At 41.1% G+C, this 22,729-nt stretch overlaps 2 protein-coding genes across 6 annotated transcripts in view; one reads left to right on the top strand and one right to left on the bottom strand.

Moving 5' to 3' along the window:
* The window catches only part of LOC118400183 (solute carrier family 2, facilitated glucose transporter member 1-like), a 54,291-nt gene extending 35,313 nt beyond the window's left edge, over positions 1 to 18,978 (bottom strand). Inside the window, exon 1 of the mRNA XM_035796766.2 lies at positions 18,880 to 18,978. Coding sequence (XP_035652659.1) covers positions 18,880 to 18,963 — 84 coding nt within the window. The 5' untranslated portion in view covers positions 18,964 to 18,978. The remainder of the gene's footprint in view (positions 1 to 18,879) is intronic.
* A 2,315-nt stretch (positions 18,979 to 21,293) lies between these two features.
* LOC118400182 (polyhomeotic-like protein 2) overlaps positions 21,294 to 22,729 on the top strand; it is a 45,906-nt gene continuing 44,470 nt past the window's right edge. For 4 of the 5 annotated variants that reach the window (XM_035796764.2, XM_035796763.2, XM_035796762.2 and 1 more), the window contains exon 1: positions 21,442 to 21,608. The gene's annotated coding sequence lies outside the window, so the exon portion shown is untranslated. Of the gene's footprint in view, positions 21,397 to 21,441; positions 21,609 to 22,729 lie in introns of those variants that run through there. The other variant, XM_035796760.2, reaches the window with a different exon arrangement.

The following is a 22,729-nucleotide window of genomic DNA, read 5'->3' as shown; positions in this document are numbered from 1 at the left end:
ATTTGTGATGTGCTGTACATCAAATCAATTGCATGTGCTCTATTACTCTGAATTTGTTCTCAATTGATAATTGGTAATATTGGAAGAAAAAGTATAACAAATTAAAAATGTGTGCAACCCTCTGAATGATTGTCTCAACCAAAAGTGGCCCCCTCACAAAAAAATAGTGAGTAAGTAGCACAAATTCAGAGTAATAGAGCACATGCAATTGATTTGATGTACACACATAGGTTATCTCTGAGTTCTATGCGCTCACTTCTTTAGCCGCCGATGGTATCAATGTGTCCATATGGCAAAGGCTGGTGCTCATGCCTTAGTGGAATTTTAACTTTGAGATTATCATTTTACTTCAGATTTTTGATAAACCACGTGACAATGGTTTTGAGAAACGTTACTTTTGAAATGATACTGTTCCACGAAAATGCGCATACATTTAAAAAAAAATCACAACTTTCACGCAGGTCCATAGAAATGGTAGGAAAAAATGTAAGCTTCCCCCAAATTTGAAACTCAGGAGCTGCTTATGAGCTTTACTATAACACTCATTAAAGCGTGTGCACACATAGGAGGTTCCTTGAGAAAACGTGCCCACCGATGGATATCAAAGGACCGTCAAGGCTCTACAGACCTGATGCGGCACTGTTTTTAATTGTCTGAAAAGTTTTTAATTGCAAAGTTATCCATTGTCACTATCAACATGTTACTGTAGCTGCGTTCTATGTCTGTAAAGGGTTGCTGTAGATATAAATTAATTGCCTGGCCCTAGCGGTCATACATAAGTAATAGGGACATTATTCTGCATTGTAAATTGACGTGGTGTTTTGTTTTTTTATTTATTATCGTTTTAATGAAAAACAATAACAATAAATGTCAGTTTAAACGTCAAGAAAAAGTGTACACTTGTCACATCCCTATTCATAACCTCCTATGCAGGACAGCAGTTGTGGTTCTTGTGCTGAGCAGATTTTTAGTGAATGACAAAGATAACGATGATGTCCTCTAGACAGAAGAGCCTCCCCTCATTATGCAGACTGCTGTAGTGAGTCACTAACCTTTCTCAGCAAGGAATGTGTCACAGGTGTTTCTGATAACCAGACTGGAACGCTCCTGTTTGGAAGCCCATCCTACAATCTGGGCATTGCAACAGTATTCAAGACCATCCCAGACAAGGATAAAACAGAAGTTGTACTTCATCAGAGAGAGCTGAGAGGGGCTCAAATAGGTTAGTACAGTGTTCGTCAATGTAATCAATGATTATTCAACCTTTGCCCAGTGTCCGCTGCCTCAGCTGACAATGTTTTGATTTTTTCACAGCTTTATACAAATTAAAACACACCTCTCAAATGGTTTTGCTGGCCTTAAGTCCATGATCTTCCCAGCAGCAACATACAATTGGACCTCTGTTATTAAGGCTAAAGCCATGGCATGTTAATCTGGACCCATGGAGATTGTTGGCCTTCTGAACTGCTTAAAACTGTGGCCAACTTCCAAGAATCCTTTCCCAGCCATCTTGCAGCTAATGCTGAACAGCATTGAAACGTCATCTTCCCAATTATTTGCTCAATGGTTGTATGTTTGAGTTATCTTAGAATGATGAAGGATTATTCAATTGTTTTCCCTCTATAGGATGAAACTGGGCTTCGAAGAAATCCCTTTGTTAAGATGGTATTACAAAGCCAGCTTTAAGTGGAACTGTACTGAAGGAATTGCCATTTCTCATTGGCAGGTAATGGACATCACATGGTTTTCATGACTACTAACATCTAAGTCCTACAGTATATTAGGCCTTATAGTGAATCTGACCTACAAAAAAGTATGACTGTATTTTTGTAATAATGCAGTGCAGTCCATGAGAATAGATCAAGGAGAGCTTGTGTGCCATAAAGCACCATGAAAAAGTGTTTTAGTGCCAAAGCAATGAATTATAAAGTAAGAGACCTGATCCTGTTCCTTGTCACCGCTCTCTCATTTGAGACAGGAAATGCCATGTCTTCCTCATGGTACTCTGTCAGGATCAGAGGTGTAGATTGGTTGCTGAACAACACGAAACAACGTGATATTTTTACGTAAGCTTGCTTCACACCTGAGCCCATGACTCGTATGCTCCTCACCACTGTACAGTATTTACAGTAAACTCCCAGAGAACAAATTCACTCTCCTTCTTTTATGGCAATTGTTAACATGATTTCCTTCCACTGTTCTGATATGAACAAAATTGTGAAACACTAAGCAGGTATGTAACAATGGTAATAACTTTTACATTTCTAAAGTCATAAAACTGGTCAATGTAACAACTTGCCAGATAACGTAATAAACATGTGGAACAAGGTAGATGCATATTATGCAAACCTCTACTACTTTGTGTGTCAACAAAGGCCTTATTTGTCAAGACAGACTTTGGAATAAGCAAATATCCAAACAATGCATGTGTGTTTAAATATGTCCCTCAACGCTGCCTATACATTGTGTCAGCTTAGCTATGCCAATTGATATCAGAAACATCAATTGACCACTAAACTGACACCCTGAAATGCCTTGAGAAATGACCCCGAGTCCCAACTTTGCTTTACAGCATTACAGATTCAAAAAGTTTCGTCATGTTTGAGGGTATTACAGAAGACATTGAGCAAGCATACCACAACGCGTCTTTAATTATGATTATTGTTGTTGTTTTTTTACAGATAATTGAAAGAGTCTTTGGCTTACACATGGCCAAAGTCAGACCATTAGCCTTCCTGTAGAAGCACTACTCTATTTGGAGGATTATTTATTTGGATGTGTGGATTTGGCATACTGCCATGGGCCCAACCTAATGTCTGTTTGCATTAATTCATCATGTCAGATCGGACTGTTTAAATGACCTTATAAAGCAGTGAAAGAGGATCCAAGAATGCAGGACTATCATACTAAAATATTTACTGAACTATTACAATTTACATCTGAACTTCCATTCACACTAATCTGATGACATCCAATCAAATAAAAGTGTATTTGTCATGTGCGCCGAATATAACAGGTACAACCTTACAGTGAATTGCTTATTTGCAGGCTCTAACCAAAAGTGCAAAAAAGGTATTAGGTGAACAATAGGTAAGTAAAGAAATAAAACAACAGTAAAAAGACAGGCTATATACAGTAGCGAGGTTACATACAGACACCGGTTAGTCAGGCTGATTGAGGTAGTATGTACGTGTAGATATGGTTAAAGTGACTATGCATATATGATGAACAGAGAGTAGCAGTAGTGTGAAAGAGGGGTTGGCGGGTGGCGGGTGGCGGGACACAATGCAGATAGCCCGGTTAGCCAATGTATGGGACCTCTGGTTGGTGGCCCATTGAGGTAGTATGTACATGAATGTATAGTTAAAGTGACTATGCATATATGATAAACAGAGAGTAGCAGCAGCGTAAAAAGAGGGGTTGGGGGGGCACACAATGAAAATAGTCCGGGTAGCCATTTGATAACCTGTTCAGGAGTCTTATGGCATGGGGGTAAAAACTGTTGAGTCTTTTTGTCCTAGACTTGGCACTCTGGTATCGCTTGCCATGTGGTAGTAGAGAGAACAGTCTATGACTGGGGTGGAAGTCCTGCATGGCAGGCAGCTTAGCCCCAGTGATGTACTGAGATTGTATCATCTGTGGATCTGTTTGGGCGGTATGCAAATTGGAGTGGGTCTAGGGTTTCTGGCATAACGGTGTTGATGTGAGCCATTACCAACCTTTCAAAGCACTTCATGGCTATGGACGTGAGTGCTACAGGTCTGTAGTCATTTAGGCAGGTTGCCTTTGGGTTCTTGGGCACAGGGTCTATGGTGGTCTGCTTGAAACATGTTGGTATTACAGGCTCAATCAGGGAAATGTCAGTGAAGTTGTCAGTGAAGACACCTGCCAGTTGGTCAGCACATGCCCGGCGGACAAGTCCTGGTAATCTGTCTGGCCCCGCAGCCTTGTGTATGTTGACCTGTTTAAAGGTCTTACTCATGTCGGCTACGGAAAGCGTGATCACACAGTCGGAACATCTGATGCTCTAATGCATGCCTCAGTGTTGCTTGCCTCGAAGCGAGCATAGAAGTGATTTAGCTCGTCTGGTAGGCTCGTGTAACTGGGCAGCTCGCGGCTGTGTTTCCCTTTGTAGTCTGTAATAGTTTGCAAGCCCCGCCACATAAGACGAGCGTCTGAGCCGGTGTAGTATGATTCAATCTTAGCTCTGTATTGACGTTTTGCCTGTTTGATGCTTCATCGCAGGGCATAGCAGGATTTCTTATAATCTTCCGGGTTAGAGTCCCGCACCTTGAAAGCGGCAGCTCTACCCTTTAGCTCAGTGCGAATGTTGCCTGTAATCCATGGCTTCTGGTTGGGGTATGTACGTACAGTCACTGTGGTGACAAGGTCCTCAATGCACTTATTGATAAAGCCAGTGACTGATGTGGTGTACTCCTCAATGCCATCAGAAGAATCCCGGAACATGTTCCAGTCTGTGATAGCAAAACAGTCCTGTAGTTTAGTAGCTGCTTCATCTGACCACTTTTTTATAGACCGAGTCACTGGTGCTTCCTGCTTGAATTTCAGGAGGATAGAGTTGTGGTCAGATTTACCAAATGGAGGGCGAGGGAGAGCTTTGTATGCGTCTCTGTATGTGGAGTACAGGTGATCTAGAATCTGTTTCCTTCTGGTTGCACATTTAACATGTTGATAGAAATTTGGTAGAACTGATTTAAGTTTCCCTGCATTAAAGTCTCCGGCCACTAGGAGCGCCACCTCTGGGTGAGTGGTTTCCTGTTTGCTTATTTCCTTATACAGCTGACTGAGTGAGGTCTTAGTGCCGGTATCTATCTGTGGTGGTAAATAAACAGCCACGAAAAGTATAGCTGAAAACTCTAGGCAAGTACTGTGGCCTGCAATTTATCTCAATATACTCTACCTCAGGGTAGCAAATTCTACAGACTTCCTTAGATTTCGTGCACCAGCTGTTGTTTACAAATATGCATAGACCACCCCCCGTGCTGTTCTAGTTTGCCGGTGCAGCGAATATCCCGCTGGCTGAATATCCATGTCGTCATTCCGCCATGATTCCGTGAAACATAGTTATTACAGAATAACTACTATAAAAGCTGTACACATATGTTATGTTGTACTACACAATAAAAAACACTACAGTAGTACTAACTAAAATAATGAAGGCTAGTAAGAGCATACAACACACCACTCCAATATAATATAAAGTTGCTCCTAGTCTAACATTCAAAACCTTTCACACCTTATTTTTTTTTATTTTTCCTTTATTTAACTAGGCAAGTCAGTTAAGAACAAATTCTTATTTTCAATAAGAATGAACATTGGGTTAATTGCCTGTTCTGCCTGTTCAGGGGCAGAACGACAGATTTGTACCTTGTCAGCTCGGGGATATGTACTTGCAACCTTTCGGTTACTAGTCCAACGCTCGAACCACTAGGCTACCCTGCCACCCCAAATGATCTATTATGATTATGATCTAACCATAATCATTACTAAATACAACATTCCTGTGAAGCAGGTTTAGACTGACACATATACTCTACCTGGAACCCAAAATAGTTCTACTTGGAACCAAAAAGCGTTCTCCTATGGGGACAACCGCAGAACCCTTTTGGAAACTTTTTTCTAAGAGTTTAGAGGTGTGGCAGAATTGACTTGTGAATTATGCATGCATCAACTGTGCAGGTGTGTTCCACTCTTTTCACACCATTTTGATACAAAGTGATTTTCATAGCAGTTTAGGAGAGCATTTTCGCTAACCCTAACCCTTTTCCCAACCTGCTACATTAATTATCCTAAACTGCTACAATTATTCTTGGTGCGTGATGATTGACAGTGAACTTTATTTGAATTATTTGGCATGGTGTTCTCTCTGATTAGGTTGATGCTTTATGTAACACCTTAAAAAGATCTCAAATTGGTCCTGTAAAATGGGACAGTTTTTGTCCTCTGGGGTCCAAGTATCATTGGAAATGGATCTACCTGAAAAGATTTTGGCATTTTTTAGGGAACATGTTTGTGCTCATTTTAAATGCCAAAGTCTTGGCTGTATTCAATGGTGTGAATCATGCTATTCAACTATACAATGGATTCTACTCAATGGGGTAAGACATAGAAAGGTTTTTCTCAGATAGATGTGTCTATTAATGTCGTGTGTGTTGTAAATTACAAAAGCTGTAGGGTCGTTCCGCCAATTCGGTGTCTTTTTTGTGTAACTTGGTGAAAATAAATATTTTAATTTCACCTAATTTTAACATTCTGCCAAATAAAGTAACAGGGTTGAAGATTTCATCTTAAATCATCCTGTAACGGATGTCGTCTAGAGATAGAGAGGAGGACCAAGGTGCAGCGTAGTAAGTGTCCATAATTTAATGAAGCAAAATGAACACTGAACAAAAACAATAAACAACAAACGAACAGTCCGTAAGGTGAATGACAAAACACTAAACAGGAAATAAACACCCACGAAACACAGGTTGAAAAGGCTACCTAAGTATGATTCTCAATCAGAGACAACTAACGACACCTGCCTCTGATTGAGAACCACACTAGGCCGAACACAATAACCAACATAGAAAAACAAACATAGACTGCCCACCCCAACTCACGCCCTGACCATACTAAAACAAAGACAAAAACAAAGGAACTAAGGTCAGAACGTCACACATCCAAAGAAAAAGTTGTGAAATTTTGGGGTTAAATGGCTTAAAATCTTCCTCGAAGTCACAGAGGGTGCCCGGAGGAACATGTCAAAATGCTGAATTCATATACTGTAATGAATATAATATATATATATAATTCAAATATTTATTCATATAAAAATCTGATTAATTGAATTCTCCATGTGGTCTATATTAACGACACTTCATTGAATATAACAGGCTTTTAAAACACAATATTGGTGCACAAATGTCTACTTAAAATATCAAAGGGTTGCAAAAGGCACTCATTTCATGGAACGGCCCAGTCGTAGCTGGGTCGGTGTAGTTTTGCAACAGTAATCTGAATTCATGCAAGCTTCCTCACCACAGTAATAGGAGGGGAAACCATTGCCAGCCTTCAGTGACAATACAAATGGCCATTTTCTCTTGATAAGCAGCTTAGCAACCTTAGGACTTGTCTGAAAATGTGAGAGTGACCAATGTTATTCTCCTGACTGATGTGTAGATTATAGAGTGGTGCAAATTTTCACGCATAATTTTTCTGCTTCTCTCTTATAGACCTGAATAACTTTCTAAACTTGATGCCATTCAGGCTGTATGAATAAGCCCAAAGAGTTTGTTGGACCACTCTCATTCCGGGCAGGGTAGCCTAGTGGTTAGAGTGTTGGACTAGTAACCGAAAGGTTGCAAGTTCAAATCCCAGAGCTGACAAGGTACCAATCTGTCATTCTGCCCCTGAACAGGCAGTTAACCCACTGTTCCTAGGCTGTCATTGAAAATAAGAATTTGTTCTTAACTGACTTGCCTAGTAAAATAAAGGTATAAAAAAAAAAAATACTTGGCCATTTGGTCCCTTTCTTCCAACAGCGGTCATTGAGTTTGAGCTGGTGTGGACCAGTAGAGTTTGGTAATTAACTGACTTGTGTGAGCATGGTAAGAGGACCAATCCCCTCAGGATTTACCCACGGTCATTCTCTCACTCCACTCCACCCTCTTCTCCCTTTCCTATCACTCTCTCAGCTGCTCTCTGCCCATTAAGCTGGGGCTGCCACTATGTCCAGTGGTCCCTGCCATGGGGCATGTATGTGGCCGGCAGGCTGGAGGCCAGAGAGCGCCATTAGCTCTCCCTCCCAAAGTGCTGACATCCTCCTTTCTCTGCTGGGCCTCTGGTCTCTCTGCCCTTAGTGCCACAGGGCCCCTAAGCCCACTGTGATTAAGGTGCCTGACCCATGTGGAAGGGGAAGGGATTTGGGGAGCTCTAAATGTGTTTAATCCCACAGTAATTCAACAGTAAGAAACAGTAGGGTCATTCAGAAATATGGGGGTTTATTGTAAATGTATACCGTTCACATTCCCTTTTCCATTGTTCCTACTTATCTTTCTATAGTAGGGTGTGGTTGATTACATTCTTTCCCTCCATTCTGTGTGTTGGTCACTGTTTCTTGATATCGATGCAGTTAGTAAGACTACTTTATCAGTGCCTGGAAACAATGGCACTTTGCAGGGTCCCTTTAATGACATATTTATATAAAAAGCAATGGTGTCAGTTTAATGTATGTGGTCAGCAGGTTTCCATGGGACTAGCTGTATACAAACCCATTAAAAAAAGAGGAATACCCTGGATACTGAGAGCAGCTAGTCTTTCTTGCCATAGTTACAATTGCAATCATTTCGCTGCTGGCAATCACCTCAAAAAGTATACAAACATCTGTATTAGAAGGTTTATACAATGAACCATTAACTGTTAATTGATATATTGAATGTTACTTCTGGTTTCGAATGTAGAGGAGTGGACAAATATTTACGCATATCAGCCCACAATGAAGCATGTTAATTAGAATTTAGAAATAAATACCAGTCAGAATGGCCTGGGACTGGTCTATGAAAACGTTTTACATTCACACAAGTGTCCACTCATATATGGTTTTGGTTGGACACATTATTTGCTTAACCAAACAAATACCTGTAATTCTGACTTGAAGTTACGGTTATCTTCCTGGGAAGGAGAGGAGGACCAAAATGCAGCTTGGTTATGGCTGAAAATCTTTAATAAAGTTGATAATGTTAACCATATACAAAATAAGAAAACATGGCAAAACAGTCCTAACTGGTGCAAAACACAGAGACAGGAAACAATCACCCACGAACAACCCAAAGAATATGGCTGCCTAAATATGGTTCCCAATCAGAGACAACAATAAACACCTGCCTCTGATTGAGAACCACTCTAGGCAACCATAGACTTACCTAGAATACTACACTGAACACAACCCCATCAATCTACAAAACCCCTAGACAAGACAAACACATAATCACCCATGTCACATCCTGGCCTAACCACAATAATAAAGAAAACACAAAATACTAAGGCCAGGGCGTGACAGAAGTGGAGTCCGAGAGCCCTAGAATTGAGAATAATTCAAAACTGTGAACTCTTTATGAACACAGTAATAGTGTGCTATGAGAGGATTAACCTGTGAAGAAGAAAGAAGAAGAAAAGTCAGCTCATTATAAGCTCAGACACACATCACAGCTATTCAGACGGATGCCTCTGAAATCCCTTTCCCTCGTTCATTATGTCCAATTAGGAAAACGTCACACGGCAGTTCCTCCTGGAACAGTGCAAAATAGAAAAACATACTGTCAACCACGATTAGAGGCGAGCCCCCTGTTTTCAAAAGTCATTGAAGCATCATTGAGCCTTGTAGGCCAAGCCAACACAGGGTAGAGTCTGGCTGCAGTGACCAGAGTTAGGATAGGTTCCTCTTCACAGGGCTCAGTCAGCTACTATACCGTTACTGTACTCTACTGTACTGCCTGTTGGCTGACCCTCCACCTACCAGGAAAATTGTCAAGTTGAATCTATTTAGGTAGCATTTTTTTTGTTAAAACCAAATGTACCAAGATGTGACACAAGTCTATTTAATATGAAGGAATATTTATCCCCATCGTGTAATAAATGTTACATATGATATCTATGGCTCTATGTGGTTATCAAATGAAGAAGGTAGTGAAAACCCTGTAAGCTAGCTACCAGTTAACATTGGCTGTAAAGGGGAAGCGAGCCAGGCTATCACACACTGAGTCCCTTTGTCTACATGGAGGATGATGATGCATTATTAAAGCATTACAAGTGTGAGGCAGCGTGCGCCTGCCAGTACACTCAGGATCTAGCTGGTTTGGGCTCAAAGACACTTGAGGTTGAGCTGTCAGAGGCTGGGTCTCCGTGCTGTTGCTCTCATTTCTCTGCTTCTCTCAGATGTGCAAATTACCTCCTACGTCCATTCTCATTCTTTCTCTGAGTCATGCAGTAGTGTAAACCTGGGCAGCCTCTGTCTCACTCTCTCTAAACCTGTCAACCCACAGAGGTTTAAATCTAACACTCGCTGACATAATATGGCTACAGAAGTGGTGCAGATTGGGGGTTGGAAAGGAATGCTAATTTGTACAGTGCCTTGCAGAAGTATTCATCCCCCTTGGCATTTTTCCTATTTTGTTGCATTAAAACCTGTAATTTAAGTGGATTTATATTTGGATTTCATGTAATGGACATACACAAAATAGTCCAAATTGGTAAAGTGAAATGAAAAAAATTACTTGTTTCAAACAATAAAATTTTTTTAAAAAACGGAAAGTGGTGTGTGCATATGTATTCACCCCCTTTGCTATGAAGCACCTAAATAAGATCTGGTGCAACCAATTACCTTCAGAAGTCACATAATTAGTTAAATAAAGTCCACCTGTGTGCCATCTGAGTGTCACATGATCTGTCACATGATCTCGATATATATACACCTGTTCTGAAAGGCCCCAGAGTCTGCAACACCACCAAGCAAGCGGCACCATGAAGACCAAGGAGCTCTCCAAACAAGTCAGGGACAAAGTTGTGTAGAAGTACAGATTGGATTATAAAAAAATATCAGAAACTTTGAACACCCCACAGAGCACCATTAAATCCATTATTAAAAAATGGAAAGAATATGTCACCACAACAAACCTGCCAAGAGAGGGCCGCCCACCAAAACTCACGGACCAGACAATGAGGGCATTAATCAGAGAGGCAACATAGAGACCAAAGATAACCCTGAAGGAAGTGCAAAGCTCCACAGCAGAGATTGGAGTATCTGTCCGTAGGACCACTTTAAGCTGTATACTCCACAGAGCTGGGCTTTACGGAAGAGTGGCCAGAAAAAAAGCCATTGCTTAAAGAAAGAAATATGCAAACATGTTTGGTGTTCACCAAAAGGCATGTGGGAGTCTCCCCAAACATATGGAAGAAGGTACTCTGGTCAGACGACAATTTAGCTTTTTGGCCATCAAAGGAAAATTCTATGTCTGGCGCAAACCCAACACCTCTCATCACCCCGAGAACAGCATCTTTTTTTAATCTGCAGGAACTGGGAAACTGGTCGGAATTGAAGGAATGATGGATGGCGCTAAATACTGGGAAATTCTTGATGGAAACCTGTTTCAGTCTTCCAGAGATTTGATACTGGGACAGAGGTTAACCTTCCAGTAGGACAATGACCCTAAGCATACTGCTAAAGCAACACTAGTCAAAGCCCAGACCTCAATCCAATTGAGAATCTGTGGTATGACTTAAAGATTGCTGTACACCACCGGAACCCATCCAACTTGAAGCAGCTGGAGCAGTTTTGCCTTGAAGAATGGGCAAAAATCCCAGTGGCTAGGTGTGCCAAGCTTATAGAGACATACCCCAAGAGACTTGCAGCTGTAATTGCTGCAAAAGCTGTCTCTACAAATTATTGACTTTGGGAGGGTGAATACTTACGTCGGCCCAAGTTTTCAGTTATTATGTCTTATTTCTTGCTTATTTCACAATAAAAATATTTTGCATCTTCAAAGTGGTAGGCATGTTGTGTAAATCAAATGATAACACCTCCAAAAAAAATCTATTTTAATTCCAGATTGTGAGACAACAAAATAGGAAAAATGTCACTGCAGGTGAATACTTTCGGAAGCTACTGTATCCTATTTTTCCCAACCTGTGTCTTCCAACACGTTAGGTAGACAGTGTGGGGTCTGAAATTATTGACTCCATTGTTAAAGATAAGCAAAAACGTCTGTATAAATTATTCAAATACTGAGCTATATTGCATGGAACATTTATTTGGGAAATTATATTTTATACTAATACTATTATTCAGAAAAATATATTTTTTTAACAAGTAATAATTTTGTTGTTATTGCCTTGGATTGAATTAGGACATATCATGATCAAAAAATGTCTCAAGCTTTTTTAAATATATATTTTGGGGATGGGACTGCAATTTGCATCACTTCTGTAGAAATCACCCATATACAGCACTTAGTGGGAATAGACGCAGATATTAAAATGACACTATAAGCCTGGATCAGATTGGTGTGGTATCATGTAAGAAATGCCATGTTAACTTTTTTCTTTGGGAAGTGCCTCAGATTTCTTGTAAACTCTAGAGCAGTTTCGGAAACAGGTGGCCCGCGGGCCAAAACCAGCCTGAGAGTGATTTATTTTGGCCCCCAAAGTAAAAAATAAAATAAATATAAACATTTTCGTTTTGGGTAAAAAAAAAAAAAAGACAGGAAATCAGCAACAACAAAAAATAATTTAGGAAATATGTTCCCAAGTATACCCACAAATAAAATAAGAGATATGTGATTGAGATCCACAGATGACGCAATCTCTATTGCACAACATACTGCCTTCATCCACCTGGACAAAACAAATACCTACAGAATGTAAGAATGCTGTTCATTGACTACAGCTCAGCATTCAACACCATAGTCCCCTCCAAAGCTCCTCACCAAGCTCAGGACCCTGGCACTGAACTTCTCCCTCTGCAACTGGATCCTGGACTTACTGGTGGGCCACCTGCATGCAGTGAGGTTATAGGAAACAACACATCTGCCACACTGATAATCAACATGGATACCCCTCAGGGGTGTGTGTGCTTAGTCCCCTCCTGTACATCCTGTTCACCCACGACTGCGTGGTTGCGCACGACTATAAAACCATCATCAAGTTTGCGGATGACACAACGGTGGTAGGACTGATCACCAATGACGATGAGGCAGCCTATAGGGAGGTGGTCAGACCTGGCAGTGTGGTGCCAGGACAACAACCTCTCCCTCAATGTCAGCAAGACAAAGGAGCAGATTGTGGACTACAGGATATGGAGGGGAAAGCATGCCCCCATCCACATCGATAGGCTATAGTGGAGCGGGCTGAGAAGTTCAAGTTGCTTGGTGTCAACATCGCTAAGGAATTAACATGGTCCACACACACCGACACAGTTGTGAAGAGGGCACAACACTGTCTCATCACTCAGGGGGCAGATCGTCAAAAAGTTCTACAGCTCCTCGATTGAGAGCATCTTGACTGACGGCATCACTGCTTGGTATGACAAGTGTAAGGCACCTGACCGCAAGGCACTACAGTACGGCCCAGTACATCACTGGACCGAGCTCCCTGCCATCCAGGACCTAGAAACCAGGCTGCGTCAAAGGAAGGCCCTAACGTTTTTCAAAGACTCCAGCCACCCAAGCCATAGACTGTTCTCTCTGCTATTGCATGGCAAGAGGTACCAGTGCACCAAGTCTGGAATCAACAGGACCCTGAAGAGCTTCTACTCCCAAGCCATAAGACTGCTAAACAAGACTGCTAAATAGATCATCAAATGGCTACCCGGACTACCTGCACTGACCATTTATTTTCACTAACTCTCCTGCACAGACTCTATGCACACACACCAGACTATGCACACACACCAGACTATGCACACACACCGGACTATACCCACACACTCAAACACACTTACACTGACACCCTAACAAACACACACAACATGCACACTGATGCCACACATACTCACACATGTTCACACTCACCACATACTGTATGCCGCTGCTACTGTCGCTTATCTATCCTGTTGCCTAGTCACTCAGCCTGATCTCATAGACTAGATGTTACATAATAAATGTAATTAGTATGGTTACATAAGACAGAAGGTTAAGGCGAACACAAAAGTAGGGTGGATGGATTGGTGTATGATGTAAATGTCTAGCAACCCAAAGGTTGCGTGTTTGAATCTCATCACGGACTACTTTAGCTAATTAGCAACTTTGCAACTATTTACTACTTTTTAGCTACTTTGCAACTACTTAATATGTTAGCTAATCCTAACCGTAACCCTTTAACCTAACTCCTAATCCTAACCTTAACCCCTAGCCAAGCTAATGTTAACCACCTAGCCAACATTAGCATTTTCCACCTAAACTCAGCAACCCAAAAAAAGAGCCGTCCCTTTTTCAGGACCCTGTCTTTCAAAGATAATTCGTAAAAATCTAAATAACTTCACAGATCTTCATTGTAAAGGGTTTAAATACTGTTTCCCATGCTTGTTTAATGAATCATAAACAGTGAATGAACATGCACCTGTGGAACGGTAGTTATGACACTAACAGCTTACAGACAGTAGGCAATTAAGGTCAAAATTATGAAAACTTAGGAGACTGAAGAGGCCTTTCTACTGACTGAAAAACACCAAAAGAAAGACATTCCTTAATAGGATGTCGGTGGGCGGAGCTGGGAAGGTTGTCAGCGAAATGGGATACACCTGGGCCCAGGTGTGTTCCGGATTTAAAATACACCTTTTCCCCATTCATTGAGGAGACTCTCTCCATGCAGAAACACTGTTTGATTTTGGTTGTGGCATTTTTGTGGCTTGCTTTGGCATCTTGCAACACTCCTCATTATCACATCTATACACGCAACCACTCACTGACACTACTGATTACTGAATACACACACCATTGTTTATTTGTATATAGGTTAAAGGTTACCTCAGTTAATAAATATATCTTTGTTATTCCTTATCTCCACGTCTCCCTTTTTGTTACGGGCTTCAAGCCGGTTCGTGACACATATGAAATGTAACATGGAGTGTCCTGGCTTTACATTTACTATGTTATGTCTACTCCTGAGTCTAGGTTGCAGCAGTCACTTTACCCCTACTTCAATTAGCATACTTCGTACCCTTGCACATTGACTCAGTACTTGTACTCCCTGTATAGCCATGTATAGCCATGTTATTTTTTCTCGTTATTGTTATTTCGTATTAAATGTGTATTTACTCTCCCATGACAACAGTGTTTTTATCCCATGATATCCCATGACAACAGGATGCAGGACAGGGAGAGTACTGTAAACATTTATATCAAGCTAGCAAGTGAAATGTCAATGAATGTTTCATGTGTTTCGACCTGTCCCCAAATTAATATAGTTCAGAGTTCGTATTGATATTTCAACCTACGTGTCTTGGATCACGTCTGGTGTGGATGTACAAAATCAACATGCGGACGTCTAGACAGCATGTACCCCTGCTCTAGAGTCTGCGCGGAATGGGCCAAACCACCACATCAAAGCCAACAGTTACAGCTCTGTCGTAGCGTTCAGCCTGGGCGGTTCCTGTTCACTCGCCTCAGGTGAACTCATTGTTTGCATTCACAACACTCCCATTCCACTGAACCAGACGGAGCAGTGCTGCACATTATTATCATTTGTATTTGAGGATGAACATTGAGTATTTGTCCCTAATCGGCACTGTAAATTTGACAGCACAAATCCTTTTTATTTGTATTGGATGTCTAGGGATTGTGTTAATGAATGTGTGAACTATGTAAGGTCATTCAAGCACACCTCAAATGAGGCAGACACCCCATCTCCTAATCTGCTCTTTGCAAAACTAGTGGGGCTTACAGCTCATGTTCAGGCCAGGGCTGAGGCTCAGACAAGGCCCAGAGTAGGACCCTGCGGATATGCCTGGAGAGTGAAAGGTTCTCACTGTTTGTGTGGCTGTCGAAAGGCCTAACAGGCAGCTACTACTAGAGGATAGACAGGATATACATTTTTGGGAACAATGACTTATTTTACTATTGTTAATTGATGTTCTATAGTATGAAATGTACGGGATAGCACCACATCTGACAGCAAAGTGCTCTTTTACACACCAACTAGAATGTTGTTTTTCAAACCATTCCCACGAGAACACAGTGAAAACTTTTGAAGCTTCGTACTAAATATACAAATATCCTTCCTCACAACACAGCCAAACTCCCTAAAAATACAAACATTCAGGAGGACACATTGAAGAAGTATGCAACAATGAAGAACAAACTGAGGATTTCTAGCACAAACACGGAAACTTAGGTCCGAGTGGCAACTCCAAAGCCACTCCCAAGCCCTTTCATTCAGGAACATTCAAAGAGGCATAACGAGGCGGGTAGAGTCACTTTGAAGCATAAATAAATAATTTGAGGATAAACCAGAAAGATCGTCTATTCAGGAAACAACCACATATACTGTAGAGTGTGTTACTTTAGGAATTCTCATTGTTCAAGATAACAATTAGCCATGTCCTTCCTACCATCTATTTTTAAACCCCTTTGAGGAAATCCAGACTGAATAACACTGAGATGACTGCCTCACCCAGCAGTGAGGAACGTTTTCAGTCCTGATTTTTGTCAATATAGTATTTAGTCACAGGTGAATATATAGTGTTTATGTTTTTCAGCTGGCCAAGGAAGCATGCAAAGCTGTTTGATTCTTATTATTGCATCTTTGCTCACACAAAGCCACAAAGCCACACACACACACATGACATGGTCTTTGTCCTTCGTTGCATTCCTTCCTTTTTTTGCTTTCTAAAGGGTCATTCTTATTTTGATCTTTTGAATGTCTTTTGCAAAACAGCAACATTGTATTTGTTGGATTCATAAAGTAGTAGCATAGTTAAAACGAGTCCAGTTTTTACTTGGTTTAAGTGGACTCCATTGCGAGTTTCATGGATGACACTATATGGATGTTGACCTTACAGTATGTTGTCTTTTTTTTCAGTAACGCATTCTTGCAGTGAATCTATCAGTCAACGAAAGATTCATTTTGAGAATTACAACTCACTGGGCCCAACAAGCCATGCCCTCTATGTCAGTATGACCAAGATGAAATCTGTGGTCAGAAGCTGTTTGTAACATATTGGCTCCCCCTTGTGGACCAACACACAAGTCCAAGGTCCTTAACCAAAGTATGAACAGCAACAGACAGACATTTTTTTTTATCTGATCAAACCAAAGACATGTTGCTCAAATTAACATGAACAGTTTTTCTTCCTATTAAAAGTAACCAATTTCCATGTAACTTTTTCCATACAGGAATAATAGTCACATCTGGATACATTATTTAATAGACGGTAACCTCTGAGTTCTTCTGGACTGGGGATGACGGTAGTACAATAAAGTAGTATAGCGTAGTGTAATAGTCTAGTGAAGTAGTATCTGTTTGTCCTTTGGTAACCTCTCAGACTGTCCCCCCACTGTCCATCCCCTAACATTGGCATTTCAAACACTTTGCATCCTGCCAGAAGACCTCACACCTAGCTGACTAAACTCAACTCCACGGTGAAGGAAGTTTCTGATGAACTCCACCAACAACGTTGAGTAGAAACCAGGCTTTGTGGAATTCAGGTCCGACTACATCGATTCGACCAAGGTCAATACTTAAAAAAATATATATATATATATATATGAAACATCTACCTCGTACCTCTGTAGTTGCATGCCTATCTTTGCTGAAATCAATACTTTTTCAATCACCAACTCTTTGCTCGTTTCTGTTTCTCGAAAATGGCAACTTAGCGAGAATGTGCATGTGCCTAGGTCTCCAAATGCTCATTGTCCAATCAAATCACACAATCTAAGCTTACGTCATCTGAGATTCAGTTGGCACATGCACATTCTGCAGATTTGCCATTTTTGGATGTCTTTGAAGAATGGACCATGTGTGAATTGATATAGTCAGAGCTGAGTTCCACAAAGCCTGGTCTTTGCTCAACTCCATTGGTGTGGTTCAGCAGAAACATTGTTCACCATGGAGTTGAGTTTAGTCAGATACCTCACACCAAGCTTTCACAAAGCTCCCAGCCAACACAGTGCCACCTCTAGCTAAGCTGTCTTTACAGCCAAAGCCTAAAGGGCCATATTTTACAGGCACAATGATTGATCGTTTGTCATGTACTGTGTAGTGGTAGTCCTCAGCTGCCATGCAACTTCAAACCTTAGTGTCGTTAAATAATATAATGTTGTGATGTTACTCAAACTGTTGTTCATTTTCTTGATAGAAAACAGAGCCCTGTCATGTCCATAATCATCATTACTTATTGTCATCATCAAAATTACATTCATCATCATCCAGTTTGGTAGCTAACAACATTGCATTAACATGTTGTTACATATAATTTAGTAATTGCGTTATAATAGCATAGTGATAGCAGTTTTGATACATTAATGGAATAAGATATTAAGTTTATAGGTATATTTCTATAAGGACTAACTTGTAAATGCTGTATATTTACAGGCTCCATGACCTGGCCATGTAGCTGGACATTCAGTAGCAACCTTGACCCTCCATGCCAGACAAGATTACTGTCTGCAACACATTACCAGGTGAGAGCAAGAGCTTACTCTGGGGTAACCTGCAGAGCCAAAATAGATATGCTATGAGGACAGCACTACCCTCTGTGATATGTGAGACATTTTAGTTTGATGGGTGATGCACAGTGACCAACAGACATGTCAAACTGACTGGCAGAGTCAGAGTGGAATTCTGACTAGCAGAGCTCACAGTGAGTTCAGGCCAAATGCTTTTACCCATCCATATCAACTTCTGTTACAGTTGTAACCTATACTAACCAGTCAAATATGTCTGGTATGTACTATACATACGGGGCATTATTTCTGCTTTCATACCAAACAATTATCTTATTACAGGAATGCAATCCTTGTCCCTCATCATTGACTCTCTCCTATCAACACAGTGTAGGACTGTACTTTGTTTCCGGATTCTTACGCTACCACAGAAATATTGTTTAAATGAATTTCTCAAACTTTTCTTTTGTCACACTGATCTCTTTGACACTCATTCAATAAAACATGCATCACTCATGCGTCACCCTTTAGCTACTGCGCTATAATACAAGGGACTGCAAAATTGAAGTTGAAAGATATTCACTTTAAAGTAACAAGTTCCATTAAACTAACAAGTTCCTAAACGTCTATCTACCCTATATTGGAATATAAGTAGCCTACATTGACAAAAGTATAAGTATAAATGGCCTACCGTTGCACATTGAAATAAGGAGGCTCTTACCTCAGTAACATATGGCCCCTTCATCAAGGCTGTTTTCTCGGTGGAGATGATCTGCATCTGTTTAACCCCATTGATAACAGTCATCCTCAAGTCTCTGTTACCATAACAATAAACACAACAGAAAGACCATCTGTTATAGGAGAATACAGAAACAGACTTCTGAATCTATGATCCTGGTGGGAAAAGAGAGGAAAAAGAAAGTTAGCAAATGTCAGTCAGTCCCAGCCTTCCACAGATGACTCACTTATCTACAAGAGTCCCTCTTTCTCTCCTCTCTTCTCATCACCTGATGCACTAATGCTATGAAGCTGTTAGCTTTTCAGGGAGACCGCCAGCCCATCATGGGGTTTCAGCCATTTTCACTATATACAAGGCCATTCAGTGAACATGTGGCAGTAAGTATCTCAGGTTTATTAATTGAAATAACAACTAGGCCACCTCTCAAATCTGTGAGAGCAGACTGAAGATAGTGTGCCTCAGAGATGGCATTTTAAGACTTCATATCTTGAGCTATGTAGTCGTAAGATACCATCACAGAGGCACACTATCTTCAGCCATTTTTTATCACATTTTGTTTGTATTATGCTGATTTTTATTTCTGCTTTTGGTTGGTTATGTGTTCCATGTAGATTTAATGTAATCATTGTAGAGATAGGGTACCACATGCTGATTAATGCAGCTTATTTTTCCACCAGCAGGTGGCTGTATTATTTTGATTACAGAGAAGTGTGATACTTGCTGCAGCTCATTCCATATGCAATGAGTCCATTCTCTACGAACTCCTCACATCTGGTCAACAACAGTCCCACAACACAGAATCTGTTTATTTATAAATGTTTTATTATTTTAACATGTAATTCCAACTCTTCTACTCACAACAGTATATATAAATACATCCATATCGGCTTAGTTTCAGATCTAGGACGACATATATACTCCTATATACGGGTAGCAGTTGTTGTTCAGGGTTAACTGCCTCGCTCAAGGGCAGAACAGCAGATTCCTTTCACCTTGCCGGCTCAGGGTTTTGAACCAGAGACCTTTCGGTTACTGGCCCAACGCTCTTAACCGCTAGGCTACCTGCCACTGAGGGAGCCATCATTAATATTTCATTATGATTCTCATGAATAATACACACTCCATTATCGTTCATGATATGGTGTAAACATGAGTTTTGAGACTCACTCTCGTCAGCCAGAATGGTGTATTGAACACACCTCATCATGGTTCATTTGAGATACTGTATTCTATTGCATTATCCTGCTGCCTGACTTTTCAGCTCATAATAACAGGTCTTTAGGGAATAACCAAGTTACTGGAATGTCCCGTCTATGAAGGTTCTGGGAGCTGGGTATCAAGGGGCTATGAAAGAGCAGATAATTAACTCATGGTCCAACCAAATAAGTCATATTCTGATAAATTATTCAGCATTTGCAAGCCAATGAATACACTTCATCCTCGTGTTACAGGAAACACAATAGGGTCTCCCTGAAACATTAGCAGTTCATCAAGTCTATGTCCATATTATTATCATAGGTCAACATTTTGCCTCAGCCCCACGATTCAAAGTTGATACGGCTTTGATGTATTTTTAAGAAAGGTAGAAAATCACATCTTTCGAACATTTTAGATTTTTAAGAAATAGCCTGTCTGTCCCTTGGAGATGTAACACACAAGCACAATGATCATGTACAATACTTGCTGTTCTGAAGCTGACTGTAATACATGTTATTTTTAGCAGTAGCTTGCATGAGGGAGGGTGATGAATAGAAAATTTCATTCAGAAATGTTGTTTGGGTTAATGAGAGAAAAATTATGGAGAATCTGGCAACTGTTCAAGCTCACTGAGGCTTTAAATAGGTGTCTGATGGTACACAGCCCCCTGAGGTCAAGGATAAGGTTCTGTGCCACACATGCCCCATAATGAGGTTTCCCAAAATAAATGACATTTTATGGCACCATATGGACCATTACATCTGTGACCAATCAACATTGCCCCGGAGCCACAGAGCCTAGTGCATTTTCATGCACTGTATTTATGATAGCCCTGACATTTGAATACATTTGCATGCATTGCAGCCCCTACCCTCTGACATATAACATGGGGTTGCAACCCTTCCCCCACCCCTGAATTCTACCTTGGACTAGTATTGCCATAATTGAGTGGAAGACAAGAACAGTTCGCATGTAATTGTGGTTTTATATGATCATTTTGAAAATGCCAATTTTGACTTATTTGTTCAGAATTGATGCTGACCTCATTAGATGAGATATTTAACAATGCAACATTCTTTTATTTTTTGCTCTCCCTTTCTTTTTGATCATACGGTATTTGCAAACACTGCGCTGTCTACATAGCTACCAATTTAAAGGCACGAGCCAATAAAAACCGGACAAGGGTTAAATCCCTATGTGTTGCTATGGAGACCATGACAGGTTCCGTAGTACCGATTTGACAGGCGCATGGAAGGGTACCGGAGGGACCGGGTCTGAAAGGGAAGGGGGAGTGCCAAAAAGGTACACGTTCAGTCCATTGGGTGAATACATGTCACATGTTCTATTTCGGAACGCTAATGCATAGGTTTTTTTCCTCACACCCCTGTTCCTCCACTCGCTGGTTTATTCCAAGTGTATCGTATTCAACAATATCCAATAATGGTGTAGCTAGAATAGCAGGAAAGAAGCACGAGAGTATTTCCAAGCAGGGAAGTACAAGGCCTTCGTGGAAGGTATGGCAACAACATTTTATTTCGTTATGAAAGGCCGTTCTTGGCCTCGGTCTTCTAGTTGTACTTCTGCGGTCAATGACCGTGTGAGTCTGAGCATGTGCATGCTAGTCGTAAGGGACCTTTTTTGAGCTGACAGCAACCTTCCGTGTCTGACTGACAGAGCTGGCTGGCTAGCTACTAGCTAGACAAGAGGAACTTCAGTGCATGCGTGCAATAAACAGGAACACACATCAGTTAGAAGGCCTACACGGAACTATTTTGTGGATTAGATTTAAAAATGAATTGGTTTTTAAAAACAGATGCAGGGATCAGTTAGCTGGTGCTCAGCTCTTGCATGCTCATTTGCATGGGCTGCACACCTACGAACACAGCGCTTCCCTCCCTGGACACTTTTGGAGGGGATAGGTCAGTGCCTTTTGAGACAGTGTCCCTTGAGTCATAAGGTCGTGAGGGGGAAGGGTTGGTTATTTTGACAAGTTCAGCATGTCTGAACTAGAGGCCTTAACGGGTCCAAAACGTTGGACCCGTTGCGAAATGGACCTGGGGCTTTCCCATCTGGATTCCATAGGCATAAATGTATAATTTTTTAAATATAGAGACCTGTTCCTGAACGGACCCAAGGACAACCAGACCTGGTCAGAGCCGTTTCGATCCAAGTGAGGGAAGCAGCAGAAAAGTCCATTTTGAAGATGGTTTATTAACTGGAGTTGTTAAAGAATGAGGTAGAGCAAGGTGGCGCTCTTAGCAGGGGCTGTGCTGTGGGTAGGCTACTGTGAGTGTGAGCAAGTGACACTGGGAGGAGAGAGGGAGCGAAGGTAACAAACCAAGCCAACTTGCGCCATAGTAGACTAATAGCTGCCGTAGCTAGGTTGTGTCATCCAATATGATTAACATTAATACTGGCCTTGCCTGCATGAAACTGGGAGAAGCGCGTTAAGCTAGCTAGCTAGGCTAATTGAGGCTGCATGCGCATTCTCGTCCTACAGTTACAAACCACATCTCCATTCAGCATATAAAGTAGCAGCCTACCTGTTGGCTCTTGGTCATTGTAGCCTATCCTTCTTTAATTAACTGATTAGATATCTTCTAACTTTTGCCCCACACGGAGGCTCTATGACTGT

This window comes from Oncorhynchus keta, chromosome 21 (assembly GCF_023373465.1).
Source record: "Oncorhynchus keta strain PuntledgeMale-10-30-2019 chromosome 21, Oket_V2, whole genome shotgun sequence".
NCBI classification, from domain to species: Eukaryota; Metazoa; Chordata; class Actinopteri; order Salmoniformes; family Salmonidae; genus Oncorhynchus; species Oncorhynchus keta.
This window is presented reverse-complemented; position numbering and strand designations above follow the sequence as displayed.